The following is a 16,141-nucleotide window of genomic DNA, read 5'->3' as shown; positions in this document are numbered from 1 at the left end:
TAAGAACAAAAAGTTATTCTACATAAAACTAATTTCTCTAGAAATGAGCTCATGTCCACGTTGGAGTGAGCACTGTAAACCCTGACAAATCTGGATGTGTCACATTCTGGCTGTTCTGACATGCTGGCTTTGTACACCGTTTTAAGGGTTTGTTGTAGGTCAGTGCCCTTGCATTCTGGTTAATGTTTCCTCAGTTAGCTAGCAACTGTCAATCTGTCCACATATGGGTTTCAACACAGAGGCCCACGGGGGAGGTGGCAGCCTAAGGAGGAGAGGTACAAACGCACACCAAAGTCGAGGTGCAGGCAACTAGGAATAAAGCTTAGTTAGGGAGAGAGATGCCCCACACTCTGAGTTATATAAGTCAGTTTTTTAATATAGCGATAACGTTTTGGCCTTTATGGCCTTCTTCAGATCGGAGGTGGCAGCCTAAAACAGCATGAGATCAACTGCTCTCTGATAAACTGAATGTGATATGTGATATATATATATATATATATATATATATATATATATATATTGTACTGTATAGGGAAATGAAAGCCTGAATAATGGTTGTCTCCAAACCCTTGTTCTCCTCAGATATCATTAAGGAACAAGGAAAAGAGCTGAGAGGCACCCAGAGACAAATCACTCGGGACCGAGCAGCGTTGGAGAAGCAGGAGAAGCAAATGGTGAGGAAGAGATGCTTTGACGAGCTACTCCACCGTGCTCACACACCATGTCCTCCTCTTAAGGCCGGTGCCCACCCGATACGGCGTTCAGCAGCTTGACATGCAGGATTTTTGAACAGTTTTCGATCCCTGTGTAGCTGCTGCACGGCAGACCTTTCTAGTGGAGCTTTGCTCCATTAAAAACAATGGAGTTCTAATTTTTTTCTTGTTGTGTCGCGTACGTGTCCGGTGGGCTCCGGCCTTTACAAGTCATCAGAATTCTCAACCCCATGAGGTGGTCAGCATTCTTAGCTTGTGAAGTGTCACATGAAATAGATTCATAGATAGCAAACAACCTTTTGTGTCCAGCCTTATGGTTAGTGTTAAACAGGGTTGAATGTGGAAATTAGGTTTAGTCAGATAACGACGAGATGTATCAGTAAGTGGAGTCACTCAATCCATCTATTTTTCTAGCTCATAATAGCATTGGGGACTTGTGGCTCTTCATGTGTTAAAGTGCGGATAAATGCAGCATGCATATAATTACCTCTCAGGGGATCTCTGAAGCCCTCTCGCCACAAACCATCTTTTAATTAATCTACTTTTTGGGGCTTTGTTCTTGGTCTGAAGAAGTCCCATGCTGGAAATGACCTATATTGAAATGTAACACACACACAGCTTAATTTGTAAGTCCTTCAGTGTGGCTTGTTTCCTTTGTTGACCCCCCTGGCTTTGATTCATCTTTTTTAAAAGCAGGGGGAGGTTGATGAGATGTAATTCATCACAAGTCAGTTGGTTCCGCCTCATTTGAAGCGCACTCAGGCACAAGTGTGCTGAAGTAGTATACTGATTCCACATCTTACTTTAGTGTATTTGCGCAATTTACACATACATGATACTATAGCCCTAACTCCATAAGTACAGTTAGTAAGTGCAGTGTTTTTTTACATTTACATAATTTACATAATCATATGTTTATTCTATAATATACAATCATGCATCACACATTAAAGACAGATAAATCATCATTAAAGATGATTGTGTGCTATGTGGAGTAGTCATACTTGTCAAACGTTGTTTTGTCGTTACATTTATAATGTAGAACAATTTCTCAGAAATCTCAGAAGCGATTCCTCTTGTGAAGACCTCTTGTCTGTTCTTCAAAACTTCACAAGCACTCCATTAATCTCCAGACAGGATCCATGTCTGTCTCTCAGACATTTATCTCCCGCTGCCGCTCCACTTTCCCCCTGCGTTTGACAAACCCATAAACCATTCCACAACTCAAAAGCCAGCAAGCCGCTGTCACTCGCTGAGCACTGAATTAGGACAACTTTCCAAAAGCGCAAACAGAAAAAAAAAATACACCTGAGCTCGTCTCGTCTTTTGTCTTCTTTTTAAAAAAACTTGTGATGGAACGAGATGATTCTTTTTGTTTTCCTGAGTGAAGTAGGGCATTGCTGAGCGTCTCTGTTGCTAATGCTCTGTCTTTTGCTTAGCCAGCAGATGTGATTCTAAACAGTAGCAGCAGCAGCACCTGCTTTATGAGTGTCATCACAGCACACGCCAAGGGCTCGTCCCTATTTAGCTCATCAGCAGGAGCAGGTCTGTCAGTGATGATGGCCCCGTCAGTGTCTCCATGCTCAAGAGACAGCCTCTTCGGCAAACACTGATGAACAAACATGCCTTGCATTCTCGGTTATGAGTCTCACTAATAGGTGTTGGATCAGCCACATTGAAAGCCATTATATCATTCTGTGCTGACATCTGCTAGCGAGCACATAAGCAAATAGGTATATTGCTTATCTGGCATCTGATTGTGTCTGTGTGTTTATGATTATGACAACTGTCTGCACATCAGTATAGCTTGAGGTCCAAGCATCTGCACATTTAAAAGCTGATGTCCCCATTATCACAGGATTCCTCTCAGAGAACACTATAATGAATTACTCTTGAGATATAAAAAGCTTTTAATGTTTGTGTCCGAGAGAGTCACCAGACTCTATTTACTTTGAGAATGAGTTTGGATTTTTCCAGGCTGCCTTAGTCCCTGGGGAGAAATTTGGAAATGCATACACACACAGACACACACACACACACACTCTCTCTTACATGGATTCTCAGATTAATGTATGTTTCAGTGCTTATTCATGGAAGGTTCCCTAAGGCAGAGAGGGGATATTGTTTTCATTTAATTCCAAATGTATAGGCACAGATTGCTCCCTCACTGGTGAGATGATGGCATATGCCACTGTCCTGTGTGGTCACTCACACAGCAAAAAGAAAGGTTATGTTTTATTAGCATTATTGAAATGTTAAAACTTGTTATTAGAACCATATTTACTCTGTACTATGAAATAATGTGTTGTCCCTTTCTTGAACAGGAAATGGAAATAAAAAAGATGGCCAAAACAGGAAACAGAGAAGCCTGCAAGATACTTGCCAAGCAGCTAGTCCAGCTGAGGAAACAGAAGAACCGCACGTACGCTGTGAGCTCGAAGGTCACCTCCATGTCCACCCAAACCAAAGTGATGAACTCTCAGATGAAGATGGCAGGAGCCATGTCCACCTCAGCGAAAGTGAGAAGCACATCTGATATTTTATATAAGGTCTACTTATCTGCAGATACATGGCATCCGTTAGCCAGCACAGTGTAATCAGAGACGTGTCCAGTCAGCAGAAATCACCGCCTCGCCCTCTGCATTAATAATGCTAGTCCCTCTGGTCTGCTTTTCTGTATTTAATCGCAGTTGGTCTACGTGTGTGAACAATGCAAACTGCTCACTGAGCTCAGTACATCAAAATAATTTTTAATTAGGGACACAATACTTTGTTTAAGCAAAATCTGTATTCTGCCTCCGAGTGGTAGATGTGTGGTTGGTAATATTGCAAGGCAAGGGCTAGTTCTGTTGCATGTGCTATTTACAGTGTTGCTATTATATACTGACACATTTCATACACATACAGTACAGTAGCCTTCTGTGTTGTACAATATCATGGAATATTTTCGTTAATTACATTATCTTAGCAGTCTGGATGTGTCAATGTCTCTGAATTATGTCAAATATGTACATATCTAATTCTAACTGAATTTTTCAAGAAGTACAAAAGACGATCATATAAAACTGTTCTTTTCACAAGTTGCTGCATATGGCATTGCCTTGTTCCTTGTGTTATAAGAGCACCATAAAGCCTGAAGTCAGACATTAGAGTGAGAGGCAGGCAGGGGCCATGCTCCAGTCTACCCATATGCTCTCTCTGCTCCTGCAATAGCACTCACCACCACAGCCAAGGGGGCAATAGAGGCAGCAGAGTGTTGGTGGCAGGCACTTGTGTAGTGCACTAAAACACAATGGTCTTATATATGAACAGATCCCTCTGCAGGCACACCAGGTTGGTAAAAGCCAGATTAGTAAAATATGCAAATGAGGGCTAATTGAATTCAGTCTCTAGCTGCTCGTTTGTACCCCCCTTTCATCAGCCCTCTCTCTCTCCCTAGGTTGGTGTGGGTGTGGGTGTGGGTGTGGGTGGGTGTTTGTGTGTGTGTGTGTGTGTGTGTGTGTGTGTGTGTGTGTGTGTGTGTGTGTGTGTGTGTGTGTGTGTGTGTGTGTGTGCGTGCGTGCGTGCGTGCGTGCGTGCGTGCGTGCGTGCGTGCGTGCGTGCGTGCGTGCGTGCGTGCGTGCGTGCGTGCGTGTGGTGTGGGTGTGGGTGTGTGTGTGTGAGAGAGAGAGAGAGTGTGTGAGATAGAGTACAAGTGTTAGTTGCCTGCGTCTGCAGTAGTTCAGTTCTAGCTAAAGTAGGCCATGTTGACATTATCACATCCAGTCATGCTTTGTTGGTGCAATAGAAAGGAGGACGGTATTAGAATTGTCTCCTGTCTGTTACTCAGTGTCCTGGGAACTGGTGTCAGCCACAGCTGTTTCAGGGTGCAGTAAATAAGAAATGGGGTTTAATGAGGCCATGGCAGAGAGAGAGAGAGAGAGAGAGACTGTTGGGTTGTACAAAGAAATATTGCTTTCTGCTCTCTATTCTCCTCTGCGGTGTTGGGGTAGTGTCACTCACTGACATAATGAGACACACTTGGTGAGATTCATAGTGGCACGCATCCAAAATGAATTCCCACATCTAATTTCCGCTACTTATTGCATCTATTTACAACATGTGTACTTTTTTTTCTTTTTTTTTTATCTGTGGGCTGTTGTCTTTCCTGTGAAATCGCAGAAATGATATGATTCATTTTTATTCCTTAGACCATGCAGACTGTAAATAAGAAGATGGACCCACAGAATACATTAAAGACCATGCTGGACTTCCAGAAGGAGAACTTAAAGATGGGAATGACAGAGGACATGAGTAAGGGCCCTTCTACACTTGAGTCATAAATCTCTTGAGTTTAGCCGGCAGTTATGTAGAATACGAAATGATATGTAGTCTATGGTCTTTCTACTCCACAGTCAAGAACACGTTGGATGAGATCTTTGAGGAATCAGGTGATGAAGAAGAATCAGAAGATATCGTGACGCAAGTTCTGGACCAGATTGGAATTGAGATCTCAGGAAAAGTGAGTTTCTTCCGTTTCTGCCTGTTTATCTGTATTTATCTATTTCAAGTTTGTCTTTCTCTCCCTGTCATCCAGTTACACTCCGAGACAATCACTCTTTCCTATCCAAGTTGAAAAAACTGTTTTGCTTGCTTTGTGTAAATAAACAATGATCGATTTTAACCAGTGTCTCGGATGCTGCTTTGCAGATGTCAAGAGTTCCCGTAGTAGGCAAGTCCCCTCTCCATTCATCCAAGACAAAAACGACCTCCACCATCTCAGATGATGAGATTGAGAGGCAGCTCAAGGCCCTCGGGATGGACTAACCATCTCCTGAAACCTTCAGCTGGTGCATCATCTGCAAAGTCATGAGTGTGTCTACTGCCAGCACTGTACCTGAAGTGAAGTGAGCTGGGCATAGAGATAGAGATGAGGAGGTTGGATGTGGGTGTTAATGAAACTGATGAAAAAGCCTGCAGTCTTCAAAGCTGAAACGGATGATGTGTACAGTAGACGAGAGGGTTGAGTGGGATGGGGTTCTCCTGGGTGGATCTGTTTGCCTGAAAGTGGCTGATGGAGAGGCTCCGGTAGTTATAGTCAGCATACAATATGCTGACCACACTCTGCAAATGAATATTGGTCATTGTTTGGAAAACATGGTTCTATGACACCATGGTTCTATGGACTGGGGATGTGATTTGCATTCTAAATGCACAGTTCCTTATAATCCCCCCCAAAAAGAAAGAAATCATTTTTGTACCTCACTGAATATGTTTAGCTATCTGGTGGTTATTTTGGGTTGGTACAATGTCTTTCATAATGGCATACAAGCATGGGTCACTGTGTGGTGTAGGTCTTTTTACTGGTAGAATTGACCGTCTATTTGTACATTAACATCTTTATTTTTTGTCTTTTTAGGTATCTCACTGTGAGTATTAATCTTTGTTGTGCTTGATAGGGATTCCTTGAACACTTTAAATTACATGATCGAAATAGATTTTTTTTTTAAACGTTTAATTCCCTCCTGTCATCAAAAGAAAAGATCTGCATGAGAAAAACAATGATTGTGTTAACGAAAATTTTGAGCTGAGACAAAATTCTGTGACTGAAAATAGCAGCAGGGTGTGCTGAACATCTGATCGTTGTGAAAATCTGATTAATGGTGATTCTGAGGGTTTTTGAAGTACATGTACTGTTCACATGACAATTAATAGGTGACAGTTCAAGAGGGCAATTTTACATTGGTGTGAAATGCTGTGATCCTTGCATAAGAAATCAAAGCATACTTTCTGTTCAGCTCCTCTGAAGACAGAACATCTTCCTTCAACACCCAGTGTCTATAGATAAGTAGTCTGTGAGCCACAAAGTGAATAGTCTGGTTACACTTTACCTCTCCAGCACTTGTGTGGTATAGCGTTAACTTTGAAATCATTGGTCCAGCCTAACCAATCACATTGATCAGGGATTACTGCTGATGCTTCCTTCTTCGCCTTACTTTACAAACTGACAATAAACAGTATTGACAGTCAGGAAACAATGTATATGATCCTACTTTTACTGTACATAAATGTATGCATTCAGACGACTGCAATTGTTGATGTTTGCAGGCGTTGATACGTTTACCACAGCCACTTTGGATTTTGAAATTAAAGCATCATCCCCTCTTGTCGCTAATTGGGCAGGTAATCTGCGGACAGATGGAAACGCTAGTGAACTATGGTATTCCAGACTAGTAATCTCCCTGAAAGTAGAGCTACAGTAGGTGGGCGTGGCTATAAACACTGTTTTTGGGAAGCCACTGATGAAGTGTTGTGAATACATGAGGGATAATGATCATCATGGCTAAAATAAAGTCATGAATGGGACTAATGAGAATATTCTTGCATAGGTGTGACTTGATCTGTCTTCTCATCTCCTCTTACTGAAAAAAGCAATATACTGTACTGCACTTATGTTAATTTCATGTCTTGTCTTGTAACTTGATATCTTTGTAATTTTAAATGTTGGAAATTTGATAACATGTTATGTTCATAATGGTTTCAAGATCTATTTGTATATTAATGTACAGTTTATTTGGCTTTATACCTAATAAAGCAATTTGCCTTGCATGGTGCCTTTGAGACATTTTGAATAAACCCTCTCCAATTAACTGTGAGGTTAATTTGAATTATATTTGCAGACTTAATTGAGTTAAGCAGCGATTTATTGCTTAATCACCCTAAAGAATTACCAATTGAGCTGAGTCTGAACTTATTGAATCTCTTACTCATTATGGCTCAGGCATTTCAATCTCCGCTCACCGTATCAGCAATGGATTGGTATTGCCCTCACTATCAGTCATACAAATGGAATGATTCTGACTGGACCCACATGGCAATGGTCTTTCTTTGGCCCCTCTCTCAACCTCGATCCTCGATGCTCGGTCCTCCAGGCTCGTTCCCACTGATCTATGACAAACACTGGATAGACTATCCCATTGTTGACGCCCCATCATTATCTAGATCAGTGAGAATGAGGACCGAGGAAGGAAGGGAGGATAAATAAAAAGACGAATGAGAGGCGCCCTTTGTTTCTTGAACCTTTACTCAGGCAATAACCAATTGACCAGATCAATAGATGAATCAAGTTTCTATTTCTTTTTCCCCCTGCAATCTTAATTGCATGCAAGAGAACATTTATTGGTCATATTTTCAGTTCTGCTATGTTTTCATTCATTTCGAAAGTTCCTCTTAGGCAGCTTTTAAATTTTCATCACAGAATTGATAATGAAAGAAAGCACTATTTCTATGAAACCTTTAATGAACCCACAAGTACCTCAATAAATCTAAAATATTTGAGTTTTTAACAGCTTCAATGAAGAATGGTCTTGGACCAAATAATTTCCTTCTGCTCCCTGTGCAGAAAAACTCATATAACATCTTTTCCAAGAAAAGGTGCGTTATTCCATAAAAGTTCACAGCCAGTTCACTACCAATCATGTTTTGTTTCTGAGGTTGACATTAATGTATCACATCATTGTATATTTATGGTATTATTAAAGGGTCTTTCCAGAGGATGATCTGTGTTGGTTGGATATACTAGTGGGTTTTGCTGACAGAATCCATAATACAGTTGATATGATCCACATATCTCTTCCACATGTAGGATAACATCCCAAAGTGAAGTTGTACATCAAGAGTAGACCTTAGTGCTTCGTTGTCAAAGAGACGTATAGATGTGTGATATAAAGGCAGCACACCTGTGCTGGGCCAAGCCAGACACCCAAATGAGTAAATTATCTTAGAAAGTGTGCTCTATAGGGACCTCTTATACCCCACTGTGTATGCAGCTTACTGTATTAGGGTGAAAGCTCTTGTGAAATATGGAGGTAAAACCTGCTGAGGGCTTGCCTTCATCCAAGAAATATTTTATGGACGTTTTAATAATGAATCTGTTATATTATTCTATTATTATTGGATACATTTAATCATTTATTGTAATGCTATTCCATGATTGTTCTATTGGATATATCATTAACTACACATTATGTAGAGTATTCTGTAAATGTTGGGTTAATGAGGATGATGATACCCCCATTAAATAGTATACAGTTCATTCAGAATTTACAACACAGGAACAATGTCTTATTACTGTGTTTAATCATAACATACTGTACCATGATGATACAGGTAAAAGAGATGCATAGAAATGCCATTTGTTTTAGAATCACATTATTACAATTATTTTAATAATATTAATAGCATAAATTATTAGCAAATATATTATTTGAAATAAACCAACTCTCATCATTATTATGAAGGTAACGTCAAATGTACTGTATTACCATAATTAATGACAGTGAGTGGTGATTATGTAAACATGGAATTAGTTTGAGAACAGTTTGGTTCAAATATAATCTGGGGTACAACGTTTTCATCAAAATAAGCAGTACTCAGGTATCAACTGAAGTTACAGTAAGTCTTTTAGTGTATATGTCCAGCATCCAAGTGAAGCTAACACATACAGTATATGCTATGGTTTGTAATCCACCATTGTAGTTTACTCACATTAAGTCAAAGCTAAACATACTGTATTTTCCATTGCTTTGAGGCAAATATTCCTGAGATTTATTTTCCGTATGTCATTTCAAAATCTTCACGGAAGAGTTCCACGTGATGTCTACCTGCAGGAGGGAACCTCTTTAGAGAAGAAAGAGCTGTGGTGCAGGTTGGTTTTCACGCGCTTCTCCCGTTGCCTGCGATTGCAGAACCACACGCGCACCACCTCTTTCTCCAGGTGTAGCCCTTCCGCCATGCGGACGATCTCCTGCGAGGACGGCTTGCTCTTCTCCACAAAATTTCTCTCCAGGGCCTCTTTCGCCCCCATACTGTGCAGAGGATAAGAATAAGATATTAATGTGCTGACGTGCAAAAGGATAGGATAGAAGATGAAAGGTCTTCCCAGCAGTGTGTTTACCTGATGGTTGTTCTCCGCTTCCGCTTTCTCTCGTGTATGCCCATCTTCTCATTAAACAGAGCTGTGCAGGCGGGAACAATTTAGATTAACATTCATATGGCCTAAGGATAGAGGCTTAGAGCATCCCCATACTTTATTACTGATGATCCATCATACTAAAAACAAGAGTCAGTTTCTTCTAAAGGGACGGCAGCAAAGTATAAGGATGCAAACTATAAGATGCACGGACAGGGTGGTATTCCAAGTACGTGGTTAGGTGACAAATCTGGGTAAGTTAACTCAGAGTATGTGGTAAACCTCCTACAACAAGAACCCGATGGCATTGTTTTGTTAGGAGAATAAAGCCGTACAACTCTTCTATCAGGAGGTTTACCACTTACTCTGAGTTAACTTACCCAGGTTTGTCACTAAGCCACATACTTGGAATACCCCCCCGGTAAATCCTACCGGTATGTGTATTTACATGACTTGTGCCATCGCACACACTCACAGAGTTTGGTTGAATATTTGCCCACTCACCTCCAGCCTGTTCGGCCTCCTCCAGCCACTTGGCAAGGATGGACTTCAGCTTACAGGCGTTTTTGAAACTGAGCTGAAGGTTCTCAAAACGGCAGATGGTGGTCTGGCTGAACTCTGACCCATGGACAGCAGCTAGCGCCTCACCTACATTGGTCTGGGTGTAGCCTGTCAGAGGACATCGTAAGAACCCAGTTAGCGGCATCTAAGAGGGTGAATGATTTACATACTGTATATAACACAAATGAATAATAGGGGAGAAGAAATTAGACCTTCATAAATATCCTCCCTCCCAGCTATGTCAGGCCCCTGTCGCTGTCACTCAGTGACAGTAGCAGTGCAAGTTGGTGTATTTCCTATTCTTTTCAGTACTATGCTCTATTGAACCATGTGAATACATGGAAACATTGTTATATGTATTGAGAGAACACACCCAGCTTGATCCGGCGCAGTTTGAAATCATTAGCAAACTTCTCCAGCTCCCGAATTTGGGGTGAGTCCATGTCAGGCGGCTCCTCTGGGGGTCGGCTCTTCCGGCGGAGCTCCTGTTTGATGTCGCCCAGGCTGGGCTCCTCCGTCAGCAGAGCCTGGGGCAGCGGGGCGAAGCTGTGGCTCAGCGCGCATGACCCTCCTCCCAGGCTGTGCTCCGGGAACTTGTACAGGCACGGGGCCAAACTGCCTTTTTGAAACACATTCAGACACATTTTCAAGGAACACATTCCAGGGCAACACCATCCGGCTTGATGCCCTTTTGGTCCTGCAGATCGAGCCGGGGCTATAGAACACATGCCCAAGGAGTCCCAGCACACACTACATTATTCAGCACTGGGAAAGGGGTACTGCTACTGTATTGCCCTAAAGCATACACTCTGTAGTTGGAATTCTGACAGATACAATGTAGGCATGGGTGTGAACTGCTAAGGCAAACCCTAAATGAACAATGCAATGTTATACAATGTAGGAGCCAGAATCAGTGTAATGGAAACACTACCCTCTAGTGGTTGTTTTGGGACAATAATGCAAAAGAGAAATTATTGGGATGTACCAGACAGATTACCAGATTACCCAATTTCATTTCATGTGTTTCTTTTTTTTTTACAAATCAAGACTTGAAATAAGTCGCTAGGGCACCCATAAACTGTCAATTTTACCTGTTTGGCCCTTGGTGTGACAGTGACAGTCAAGGTTTTATTGTAATGAGTTCATATAGGCTACACTTTCATTGGATCACTTTTAAAATAATTGACATGGTTATCTACTCAACAGAGCAGGGCTGTGACAGTAGGTGACTCACACAGTAGTGGATCAGGTGGACACACGCTACTGAGCAAATTGGCCTTCTGGGATTTTATAAACAGGATTTATACACAAGTCGTCATCAGTCACCAGCTGAACGCTCATCATTCACACATGGACATTCACGCATTGCATTCACGCTACAGGTGTGAGGTGAATGCTCTCTGTCACGATAGTGCAGCTGAGTGATTTACCCCCTGCTAACACTGGGGGGAAGCATGGCGACAAGAATCGTCTTACCATTCCTTTAACAAAGCCATTATATGAACATCACTGCTTAGCCCCAGGTTGTGATAAAAAATCTGGGGTATGTCAGTTTGTATGATTAATGTATTACTTTGGTATCTCGTTTGTTTTAGACTGTAACCAATGTAAAGGAACACACACTGATAGAGTGCTTCCCATGTGCCTAGTTTTAGAAGTAGGTTGAGTTTTCATTATTCAGAGGGATTTTTCAGTAGAACGCCTACATTGTTTTGGAAAACACAACTTCATTGTGGCCCACTGCTTTGTCTAAAATTCTGAACGACAGCCTAAACAAGTCTGACATGCGCCATTGCGGAAAACATCCATGCAAATAGTGGCATCCTGTGGTTGTTGTACCTGGTAATGTGTTAGCTCCGTTGACCATGTTGGGATGGGGCATGCTACAGGTCTGTAGAATGCGAGTCTGGGAGATGCTAGCAGAGAGCATCTCCTGTGCTGTGAGGAGAGGGAGAAGTCAAGTCATTGTAACTTTAGACAGACAAGAACACACAGTAGCATACAGTAAGGGGTCTACATAAGGGTAATATGTAACCGTCATAAGAATGACATGAGACATGTCATGCACATTAATGACACATTATTGATGTTTATGACCATTGTCATAATGTGTCATTCGGTTTTTGGAATGTTTTTGACAGTTTAGTTTCGGGTTTTGACAATGTGTCATGCCATTTTCATGACGGTTACATGTCACCCTTATGTAGACCCCTTCAAATAAAGTAGAAAAATGACCGAACACACATCCCGCCCCCGCTTACAACCCTCACACATCCTCCCTTCTGACTTTAGTACAGTCACCAGCAGTCCGTAATGAAAAGCCCATGAAGCTCAAGCTCACCTGCCATCATCCCGTATGTGGTCTGCTGGTTGCTATAGTGACAAGGAGGCATGGGGTAGTGCAGGCCAGCCGACGTGTTGCCAAGGGCAGAGGTGGACAGATGCATGTGTGACCGCTTGGAGGACTGGACCAGAGACAAGCCGGACGACACTTCAAAGAGAGTTGACCATCAGATTACAACGCCATTAGAGGAGAAAGAACAGGTCACCAGACAGTGTTGCATTTTCACAAAAGTTGCATTTCCAGATCAGTGAAATTAATGTTAACAACATTACAAATTACACAGCAGAATGACACTGACAAATGTACACAATCAAAGGACACCTGTAAATGACAGGACACGACAAGAGGAGGTTTTCATACAACACTATGAAATTAACAATATAACCAGAAATGGCAAGGACTGACCACAGCGTTGTGAGTGGAACGCTAGACTGAGATAAATCCTCAAGCCGAAGCCTCATAATATCGCCGAATTCGGCTGAAGATCCAGTGCACTTTTGTATGAATCTCCACCATTATTGAGAACTCTCCATTCACAGGGTTTACAGTAGTTTAGAATACCTCAAATGCTCAAGTGCTACAAGGGTTAGTTCCATTCAGATACATTACCTCAGACAACATAAATAAAGTAGCAAACATTTAAAGTAGACAACAAACAAGTAGTAAACAGTCAGGCTGATTTAAAATCATCAGGGTGACTACCAATTTCAATTCAATTTCACTTATAGAGCACCAAAACATTACACGTCTCATGGCGCTTTACAGTGTTAAACATTCAGAGAGAGCCCATGAGTAACCGGGGTGAGAGATAAGTCCCTAGGATTATAGATAGATATAGGAAGAAACCTCAAGCAAATCCACGACTCAAAGCCTGACCCATCTGCCTAGGGTCAGTTACACGGCAGTAGGCCTATAAACATGATACCTTATTTAGGTGTAGAGAATACAACATGGCGCTTAAAGCCAATTGAGGTATATGTTACAAAGGGCTACAATAGGATGATTCCATAACCAGTATGCCCTACCATCGCCTGTTGCTGTCCGCTTGCTCGGATTCCTGGCCCACGCACCTATAGCGACCCACTTCCCCTGTAGTCTCATCGTGTCATCATTGCATCAGATGCAAAGCTGTTGTAGCCCACCCATGAAATCATGATTTGCTCTACTCTACGCGGATCTTAAGCTTTGCTACATGTGCTTATCAAATGTGAGAAAACATGTACTCATTTGCAGTCCATGTACAACCTTAGTCATGTATTATGATTGCTTTAGCCCATTATAAAGCAACACTATTTAAGTTGGTATGGTTTAAGATATGATAAATATGTTTTGCACTTAACTACTTTTTCTTAATTTCATTTTGATGGTATACAGATAAACACAAACTAGTGGCCAGTTAGTCACTATAGTTTTCTGCTCAGGTGCCTATGGAATACAAGAAAAGCATTTAAAATACAACATTGCTGGATAAATTGCCATTCACAAGGTATAGGAAACTATAGCTAGCTTGGTTCACTCAAAGTTTAGGCTACATGAGACTGAGTCAAATAAATGTATTTGACAGTTTGTTTGAACCTCACAGACTGACATTCAGACACCCAGCTCAGGAAACTGAAAGAAAAAACATCTGTTCTATTTCAAAGACTTGCAAAATATTTATGTGCAACCTATTTGTGGCAGCTTACATTCATGTTAATATGTATTCAATTAGCAGATGCTTTTCTACAAAGCAACTTATGAAAATGAGGAATAACATTCAAGGATGAGAGTGCAGACGTTTTACACTTGAAGGTTAACCACAGCATAGAGAAAGCACCATCAACTTGTTTAAAACAAAAAGCATAATTTCATTGTTGTAAGTACAAATAAAAGCCCAATCTCATGATGTCCAAAAGCGTGTTATGCTTATCATTATGCTATCAAGCAATGCAATCCGCACAGACAGAGACATCCTTAGCCCTGTCTGGTGGAGCTTTCTCCAGCAGTGCGGTAAAGCTCAAATGGCAGTGACATTAACATTTGTTGCAGGAGACACCAGCTAATATGCTACTGATGACTCTGGGGAGCTCTGCCCTGTGGGGGGGTTGAGTCTTGTAGGAAGAGCCAGCAGTGGCATAATCAAACATATCCCACTCATCCACATACGCTGCAAAGCCATTACATTGCCCAGATACACGTCCATCGAACAGCCCCTCTGTCACTTTAACTGTTCCCCCGGTCTCCCACCCACCCCCGCTGCCGCCTCTTTCCAGCTGTCAGAAGCCCTCGGGGAGAAACCACTTCACAGATAACTGCTTGGCTCCCAGTACTAGAAATATTCACACTTCATTTATAACAATCTCCTTGGCCTCCTTCCCACTCCCACTCAAAGGTGCTGCAGAGCATTAATTGGGCAAATGTTAGCCATTCCTTCTCAAAGGCCTCAGAACCAAGTAAGACCTCACTGAACACACACACACACACACACACACACACACACACACACACACACACACACTTACATAGTGTATATACTTTTTCATTTCTAAAATTATATATACACAATATACAGTTTGTCATTATTATACAATATAATGTTGTATTCCATATTTGCAAAAAAAGGATTGGAGCAGCTGTTCAGGACTTTTGTCCAGGAAGGATTTCTGAATCACAGAGTGGAGCAGAGGCCAGATCTCCTGCGCCTGAGAGGCAGTGGCACCACAACATGAAAACATGGTCTTCTCTTACCTGCGGACACCATGTTGCTGGCGTGGCTACTGACGGGCAGGCATTCCCCCGTGCTGGCATGGTGCATCAGCAGAGGCAGGGCAGGGGAGTCTCCTGCCAGGGTGGCGAACGAGTCCGCGGCGCTGAACGCCTGGCACGTCATCCTGGAGTCCCGACTCTTCTGCGCTCGGACCCTGATCGGCGTCGCCTCACCTCACCTTCCTCACTGGAGAAGATGACGCTAGCTGGCGAGGAGAGAGTGAGCACACCTGTGGGAGGCACACACTGTGGTGTGCAGGTATTTATATCAATCCCCGCAGTCCCCCCTCTCATCCATGTTAATGCCTCCTGTATCCCCAGGCTGTTGCCACCCTAGAGCTGGACTAAAGGGGTAATTTGGGAAAAGAAAGGACGAAACCCGACACTTGGCCCCCAGTGTTTGTCTCTTCGCTTCTTTCACAGACGCACTACCACTGGATGGACTAAGGCCACTCTGATTGTTTACAGATGGAACCTACATTGTGGCTAAACATATAAAACACCCCTGAAGCAAAACATTTCTTTGGCTAGATACGTAGGTGTCTTGCTGTGCCAACAATGGAACTTATGTAATTTTGATAGCACAATATTGTTTATACAATGATACAATGATATAATTATGCAAATAGATGTCATAGTGGTAGCAATTTCTTGCTGGATTTAAAATTGCGTGCACTCGGACCTTGTAAATTCTTAGTTAATGATATGCCAAAAATTAAACGAACATGAAACTGAACACAAGGACATTGGATCAAAGTACACAATATGTATAAATACAGTCAATAATCAATATTTAAATGAGGTTGCTAGCTGCACATAGGAGGAAGA

The 16,141-nt window shown here is 42.0% G+C and overlaps 2 protein-coding genes across 3 annotated transcripts in view; one reads left to right on the top strand and one right to left on the bottom strand.

Annotated features, from left to right (window-relative positions):
• The window catches only part of chmp2ba (charged multivesicular body protein 2Ba), a 9,918-nt gene extending 2,617 nt beyond the window's left edge, over positions 1-7,301 (top strand). The window contains exons 2-8 of one of the 2 annotated variants that reach the window (XM_062534668.1): positions 583-674; positions 3,038-3,232; positions 4,904-5,006; positions 5,108-5,214; positions 5,403-5,424; positions 6,112-6,121; positions 6,801-7,301. In XM_062534668.1, coding sequence (XP_062390652.1) covers positions 583-674; positions 3,038-3,232; positions 4,904-5,006; positions 5,108-5,214; positions 5,403-5,424; positions 6,112-6,121; positions 6,801-6,807 — 536 coding nt within the window. In that variant the 3' untranslated portion in view covers positions 6,808-7,301. Of the gene's footprint in view, positions 1-582; positions 675-3,037; positions 3,233-4,903; positions 5,007-5,107; positions 5,215-5,402 lie in introns of both variants that reach the window. The other variant, XM_062534667.1, reaches the window with a different exon arrangement.
• A 2,045-nt stretch (positions 7,302-9,346) lies between these two features.
• Positions 9,347-15,437, bottom strand: pou1f1 (POU class 1 homeobox 1). The gene is made up of 7 exons (XM_062534666.1): positions 15,296-15,437; positions 12,566-12,715; positions 12,064-12,162; positions 10,598-10,843; positions 10,168-10,332; positions 9,649-9,709; positions 9,347-9,559 (listed from the first exon to the last, which is right to left on the bottom strand). Exons 1-7 carry the CDS (start codon positions 15,435-15,437, stop codon positions 9,352-9,354), a joined length of 1,071 nt encoding a protein of 356 aa, XP_062390650.1. The 3' UTR covers positions 9,347-9,351.
• Between the last annotated feature and the right edge of the window lie 704 nt (positions 15,438-16,141).

The sequence above is a fragment of the Sardina pilchardus genome, chromosome 4 (genome assembly GCF_963854185.1).
Source record: "Sardina pilchardus chromosome 4, fSarPil1.1, whole genome shotgun sequence".
Taxonomy (NCBI): domain Eukaryota; kingdom Metazoa; phylum Chordata; class Actinopteri; order Clupeiformes; family Clupeidae; genus Sardina; species Sardina pilchardus.
Note: the sequence above shows the minus strand (reverse complement) of the source record. Positions and strands in the feature narration are given on the sequence as shown.